Source organism: Amblyomma mixtum, chromosome 1 (assembly GCF_055824585.1).
Source record: "Amblyomma mixtum isolate Tamu chromosome 1, ASM5582458v1, whole genome shotgun sequence".
Lineage (NCBI taxonomy): Eukaryota > Metazoa > Arthropoda > Arachnida > Ixodida > Ixodidae > Amblyomma > Amblyomma mixtum.
In genome coordinates, this window is record NC_143012.1 from 36248845 (window position 1) to 36255483 (window position 6639).

At 49.6% G+C, this 6639-nt stretch overlaps 1 protein-coding gene across 1 annotated transcript; it reads left to right on the forward strand.

The window, feature by feature from the left end:
* Positions 1-277: 277 nt before the first annotated feature.
* Positions 278-1728, forward strand: LOC149366022 (uncharacterized). Its single transcript, XM_089569565.1, has 2 exons — positions 278-519; positions 1563-1728. The coding sequence occupies exons 1-2, from the start codon at positions 278-280 to the stop codon at positions 1726-1728; spliced, it is 408 nt and encodes a 135-aa protein (XP_089425691.1).
* The last annotated feature ends 4911 nt before the right edge of the window (positions 1729-6639 follow it).

Here is a 6639-nt window from a genome sequence, read left to right on the forward strand (position 1 = left end):
CAATGGTTTGGTTTGGTTTGGTTTATTGGGGTTTAACGTCCCAAAGCGACTCAGGCTATGAGGGACGCCGTAGTGAAGAGCTCCGGAAATTCATTACGGCGTCCCTCATAGCCCGAGTCACTTTGGGACTTTGAGTCTGAGGCCAAATAGAGCATACAAGAACCGAACGGAATGAACACAGGCGCTTACAGTACACTGAATAGCACATTGATCAATTCAGTTTTTTCATATCCTCCTCCTCCTCTTCCGCAGACGCCATTTTCTCTCGTCGGACGGCATGCGACCAGCCGAGCACCAGGAGGCGCGGCAGCGGTGGCTGCTGACGCCCCTCCTGTTCATCCTCGTCCTGCTCCTGGGTTCCTTCACGGAGCGCGCAAGCGGCGGCAAGATGCTGAAGTGGGTTGCCGCGGCAGCCCTGCTGGGAGGGAACCGGCACAGCATGTTTCCCATGCCCATTCCCATCCCTTACCACGAGACCAAGCACTGCCCGTACCACGTGCCCGTGCCAGTGCCGTACCCGTAAGGCAACAACAGCGCTCTCCGCTGTTTTTTTTTTTTTTTGTGCCGCAGCAGTGGTCTTTATGTTTGAGCATCCGCCACGCATGTGAGAGGTGTGGGGTTCGATCACCAGAGCTGCCGGGTATCCACGGGTATCCACAAGACACAAGGCCAGGGACTCGGGACCAGTGGTTCTGTTCTTCTTTCTTTTCCTGAGTCCTTGCTTCCTTATAATGACTCGCGAAGTATGTACAAATTACTTGATGACAGAACGGTTATTTAATCATGTTCGGAGTACGGCCGAAGCCGCAGTTTTTGAAACTGCATGAAAAATCTGGAATACCCCGTGCAGTTCATGAGTAGCCCGTGGCGCTTAATGCCTTTGTATCGGTTACTGAAGCCACAGATGCGGATTAGGCATTTTTTCATATTGCGCTTGCCGAAAGTCTGAAAACATTGGTGCTTGCGGTCGTTGCCTTCTTGTCTGCGCAGTTTTTTTCTTGCGATCTTTCGCACTTGTATTTCGTAATATAAAACTTTGGGATTCAGCTATTGGCCAGTAAAGTGCTGTTACGGGTACTCTGAAAAGTGTAAATGAAAGAATGAATGAGCTGTTATATTAGAAAGGGAGACTCAAGGCCGTTTGAAAATTTTTGAGAAAGGAAATGTCGCAGTATCTGTCTCACATATATCGGTGGACACCCGAACCGCGCCGTAAGGGAAGGGATCCATAACGGTCATGTGGACTGCAGAGTTGATAATAAAGAAGTCAGATAGCTTTCATCTTTTTTTTTAAATAAATCTCCCTGCTTTAGAAGTGCTATGCCGAATTTTAACGTACTCACACGTGCGGTGTTTCAATAGATCAATCGCTTTAGTTCAACAGGTATTGTCGGGAATTTAAAAGGCATGGCATTTAGGTGCTTAGGGGAGAATAGACGTCGAGTTGCACAATGAATCCAGTCCTCGCCATGACGCAACGCATTCCATGATGTCATTCAAGGTATCGTGATGCACAGTTTTCAGTTTTTCTTTTCAAAATCCCTTTCCTTTCATGCTTGCAGTGTTCACCACCACGGCCAAAGCACCAGTCACCACTCGCATCTGGGTCACATCACATCGACCGTAGCCCACGGACACCACGGTCATGGTCATTACGGCCATGGTCACTACGGTCACGGCCACTACGGTCACGGTCATTACGGCCATGGCTACGGGCACTACGGCTGAGCAAAGCGGGCACATATTAGGAAAACATGTTTGTTTGTTTCATACATGTGCACAAAAAGTGACGCGAAGTACGTTATGCAGTTGGGCTAAATCTCGTCTAACGAATGAAAAATAGTGTGAGATTCTAATCTTTCATCAACGATCTACTGAATCTGCCCCAACCTTTCCCACATAAAATCATTTTTTGTCCAACACAACAAGAAAGATTTTTCGTGTTACTGTGTTGAAGTGTGTTAACTGAGGAGACTCAACGAAATCGAGAATTCTGATGTCGCCGACGCCGAATTCCATGTCGAACGAAGTCGACGCCAGGTGACAAGTGTTTCAACTGAGGACATATATAATGCGCGCGAATTGATCATCATTTTTACCATTAACCCTGGTGATGCCGCATCTTTTCATTAATAAAAGCTCATTCATCTTTTGCGTATCGCCTGGTTTCTTGTTTTTGTTCATGTACAGATTTATGAGTTTAGCTGTCGAGCTTAATCTTCGTCGTAGCCCCTGTCTATATTAATTGCCGCACATGCCAAAGATTTGGGCAGTAATGTCACCAGAGAGAGGAGCGACTACTTTCGCTGGTGCCGGTGTTTATGTTCTCGTGTAAGTGATTTTATACCTGTTGCTCGCCGTTTAGGATATAGTAGCGTGTCTGTGTGCTTATTTTGTTATTCGTGTCAGATGTTTATCCCTCTCTGCTACAACTCTAACTTGGAGTTAGCAGTAATGTATATAAATAAATAAACAACCGTTAGTAATCAGCCTTCGCTTACCTCTGGTTAACTCCTTGTGACTAATGAACTGCCCTGACGGCTCATTGCATCTTTTACCACGAACTTCTTTTGGAAGTTTCTTAAAAGGTTGTTTAACCGCGCTGTTGCGATATTACGCATGCAGAAAACTAGCAGCCGCTTGGGGAGTGACCCCGACAGAAGTGCGTAGTGCTTGCAGAAAGTAGGATCCAACGGGTAAAGCGTATCATCGCCATGCTCTGAAAAGTTTGATGGTTCCCGCAACGCTGGACATCACGAGTAAACCAGGGCCCGATGTGACCGTCGCAGAAACTTCCAACAGCCAAGGAAGCAACAACAGCTCCTGAAGAGCATCGGCTTAGGCTCCTATTGTAGTCTTTGCCAAGGGCTTAGAACACATACAAAAAAAAAAGAACTTTTTTTCTCCTTCTTAAACCTTCGCTATACCATGATTGTTGAGAAACGAAAAGCAAATTTCATAAATGCTCCATTATATGAATAACTTGGAAAAGTGTTCAGGAGGAAGGTCGAGAACAAGCTCTCCTAGAGCTGTTATTGCTTCCTTGACTTCCAGAAGTTGCTGCCTCGTTGACAATGTAGCAGCTACACTAAGACCTGAGCCTACGATACGGTGACTTCGTACATATGCAGTCTCTCACAGTGCCTGTGTTTTTCAATAAAGTTTTGATCTTCTTGAATAGGGACGTGTGACTTCCTCACTGTCACCCTGTTTCACCATGCACAGCAAAAGCGAAAGTTCAGAGATAGCCGCCTATTAATATTGTATGGCGCCGAGAATGACATCATCTGCAGGGCGGTGCCACCTGAGTGATGTCACCCAAGAACTCTGCCACTCTACTGTGCGCCGTGTGGTTGTTGAATACGGCCTGTTTTACTACATGGTATACAGTTCTCTCGACCACAACAAGAGATTTTCGATTCAGTCGTTAGCTAAGCACACAAGTAACTAAGACGGAAACGGCGTTCTCAACGGCTCTCGATCGAAATTGAGGGCCGTTTCATGTATCATTCATTTGCTTCCAGAAATCGGAGCTAAGGGCTGCTACGCCGCATTAACTTTGTTTCATAATCGTTTAAACGGTTCTCTTCACGAGAAAGTCGCAGCCATAAGTGCGTTTGCGTGTTTCCCGGTCTCAGCCCGAGGCGTGACGTCAGGCGAGGCGTCAGTATGGGATCCCTACCGCATATGCGACTGGACTTCGCCACCTTAACTTAGCAAACGGCATGTGCCGATACTTAAGCAAACGCACTGAATCTAGCTAGCTAGCAGGGATAAAGCAATATATGTGCTCTATTGTAAAGCCCCGGCAGTAGTTCCCGTGGGCGCCGATGGCGTCGCCATTTGGATTTCAATGTATGGCACGCATTATACGGTTTACGTTTTGACTTCCCCTTCTCAGGGCTCCCTCGTGTCCTGTCTCCCGTGTTCGCCCGTTTTTGTCAGTTTTGTTCATTGGTGCACCTGTGCAAAGGTCCCCTGCTCTACACCTGCTCTGCACATGCTTTTATTCTGTCTACAGGGGCACCTGTGCGGACGCCGGACGTCATGAAACGGGCCAACGTCCCTTTTACAGCTACCGCCGTAATACACGGCCTTCAGTGGGAGCTCACCTCCCGAATTCAAATCTAAGTTCCCCTCGCTAACCCAGCAGCTCACCCATGTTATTTACAAGCGTAGATGATGGTTGGTTTGGTTTATGGGGTTTAACGTCCCAAAGCGGCTCAGGCTATGAGGGACGCCGTAGTGAAGGGCTCCGGAAATTTCGACCACCTGGGGTTCTTTAACGTGCACTGACATCGCACAGTACACGGGCCTCTAGAATTTCTCCTCCAATGAAATTCCGCCGCCGCGGACGGGATCGAACCCGCGTCTTTTGGGTCAGCAGCCGAGCACCATAACCACTGAGCCACCGCGGCGGCCAAGCGTAGATGATATAGCTTCGATGAATGCATGGGCCTCTACGGGAGCTTCGCTAAGATAAGCGCAGAGAACTAGTTAGTACCTACTGCATGAAGGAATGCCTTACTCCGTTTAACTCAGTATGGTAGTCCAGGAGGAGCAAGGATTAACCTGAAATACGGTTTTGTAAGGTGACTCTTTAAGCTAGAACTAGGAGGAGGATAGGGTGTCACTCTTTAGCCGAGACTGGCAAACTAGAAAACACTGCCCGCGGGGGAAGCCAGGCACAACATGGGAGCACGGTATGTTAGCTACCCAAGACACAAGGACCCCTATCAGCTCGCCATTCTGGTAGAAGGAAAGGAAGGGGGGGGGGGGGGGGGGGGGGGGGGGGGGGGGGGGGGGTGACGCTACGTCGACCACTGTTGCCGGGCGACCGGCGGCGGCGACGCGATGATCGCCAGACTGCGCCCGTGGCAGCAGCGATCCCGAGAACAGAGACGTGGCAAGGGGGACGCGTGCGATAAATTGGGGTGCGACCGCGTCAGCAGCTTGTAAAGAACAGTTACGACCGGCACGACCCGCGCGCGCTCACAGCTCCAAACACATTTTACTGCGCCCCCAACGAGCTTCGCTGCCTCGACGCTGGTGTAGACCGGGCAAGCGGAATGCAAAAACAAAGAGGCGCACTAAAACAGCAAGATGTAAAAGCGAAGGGTAACGCGTGCACAACCAATACCCGCTCGCTTGTACTTCTACTACTACGTACCACGCCGGCGCGAGAGGTCTCGCTGCTAGACAAATAGAAAGAAGAAAAAATAAGGGGCTGTTTTACGGTGAGCCATTTACAAGGGCGATTTGCTCTCCCGGCTGTTGTGGTGCGGTGTTGTATACGCATCGCATGGCGCTTTGAATTTAGGGCGTGAGAGGCCTGTAAAGCGCTGCCCCGACCTCCTCCCGGCCGAACGTCGCTCTACACAGGCTGGCAGGCAGTAAGGCGCGCGCGCGCCTTCCATTCCTTGCCACTCGCGATGCGGACGCGCGCGTATCAAGGCAGGTCGTTTAGTCGCTAAGTATTTTTCATTCCCTTTCTCTCCCCCTCTCCGCCTTTCCTTTTTTTCGCCCTCACCCTCTCGTTTCTTCTGCTCGGTCGCCGCAGACCCAGCAGTCAGCGGAGCAACGATGCGGACGCCGTTGCTGTTGCTGCTGTTCTGCAGCGCGCGTTATTCTGTGCTGCGACCATTTCAGACCAGCGGTGGCCGGAGTGGGGCTAAGTTGTTGATATTCGAGGGGCGGGGCGCAGAGCGAGATACATGCGATACAGGAGAGACGCATGCGCGCGAACAGTGTTACGGTGCAAGCGCTTTCGGTTGAGTGTGTAGACAGAGTTTAAAACTGCGCACGACATCTGGTGGACTGAAATGGCACGACTTGTGAAGCAATGGAGCTCATTCGTGCGGCTATGGTCAGGTGCCCGCAAAAAGTTTCCTAAGCACGGAACATGCAAAAAAAGCTTTTTGAAACCCCAGAGCAAGCATAGAGAACTGAAGTGTGCGAGTTCCACTTGCATGTGTTATACCTGCAAATTGTTTCCCTTAATTCCTGGCCCCGGCCGCGTGCTCACACAGAGAGGAATTCCGGCTTTTTCGCTTTTTCGTTGTCTTTCAGTGTTCCGAAAACCTTTTTGGGCACCTGTATACATTGCTTTAGCGTTCCAGTCAGAAAGTGCCGGGTCACGCATCTTGGCCAGTTCGACCGAGGGTGGAACTTCCCAAGAGCCATCGATTCGATTGGTGGAGTTAAAAACTGTCATTCTCGTCAGTGCAAAACTGTTTTATCATTTCCTAGACGCCGTAAAACGTTCTTGTAGCGTTGAACAAAAATATCGCCGATTCAAAGGTCATCGATCCAAACTCGAAATTTCATAACGGGCGTAAGTAAACAATATTTAAAATGTCTAATGTCTTTTATCGCCAGATACGCGGCTTCGTTTTAGGTCACGAAGAGAATTCGTCAGTAGCTGTTCCACCACTGTCACTTGTTCAAATATTAAAGCGTTCTCAGAAACGCACCTGTTCATTGAAAGACACTACGTGTGCAGCGCCCGGAGGGTTTGTTTTGCTCACAACGAAAGGCGAATCGATGAGGGAGCTGGTCGATGCGCCCGGCAGTGTCAAATGATTCACGACAGTTGGGACGGGCAGAGGGAATGCGTCGTTCTGAAATCGATTGGCGCCT

Excerpts from the sequence above, each read along its gene's own strand:
- LOC149366022 (XM_089569565.1), top strand. The coding sequence starts at position 278 with ATGCGACCAGCCGAGCACCAGGAGGCGCGGCAGCGGTGGCTGCTGACG. Across the intron at positions 520-1,562 it reads CCCGTGCCAGTGCCGTACCC|TGTTCACCACCACGGCCAAA; the intron begins GTAAGGCAACAA and ends TCATGCTTGCAG.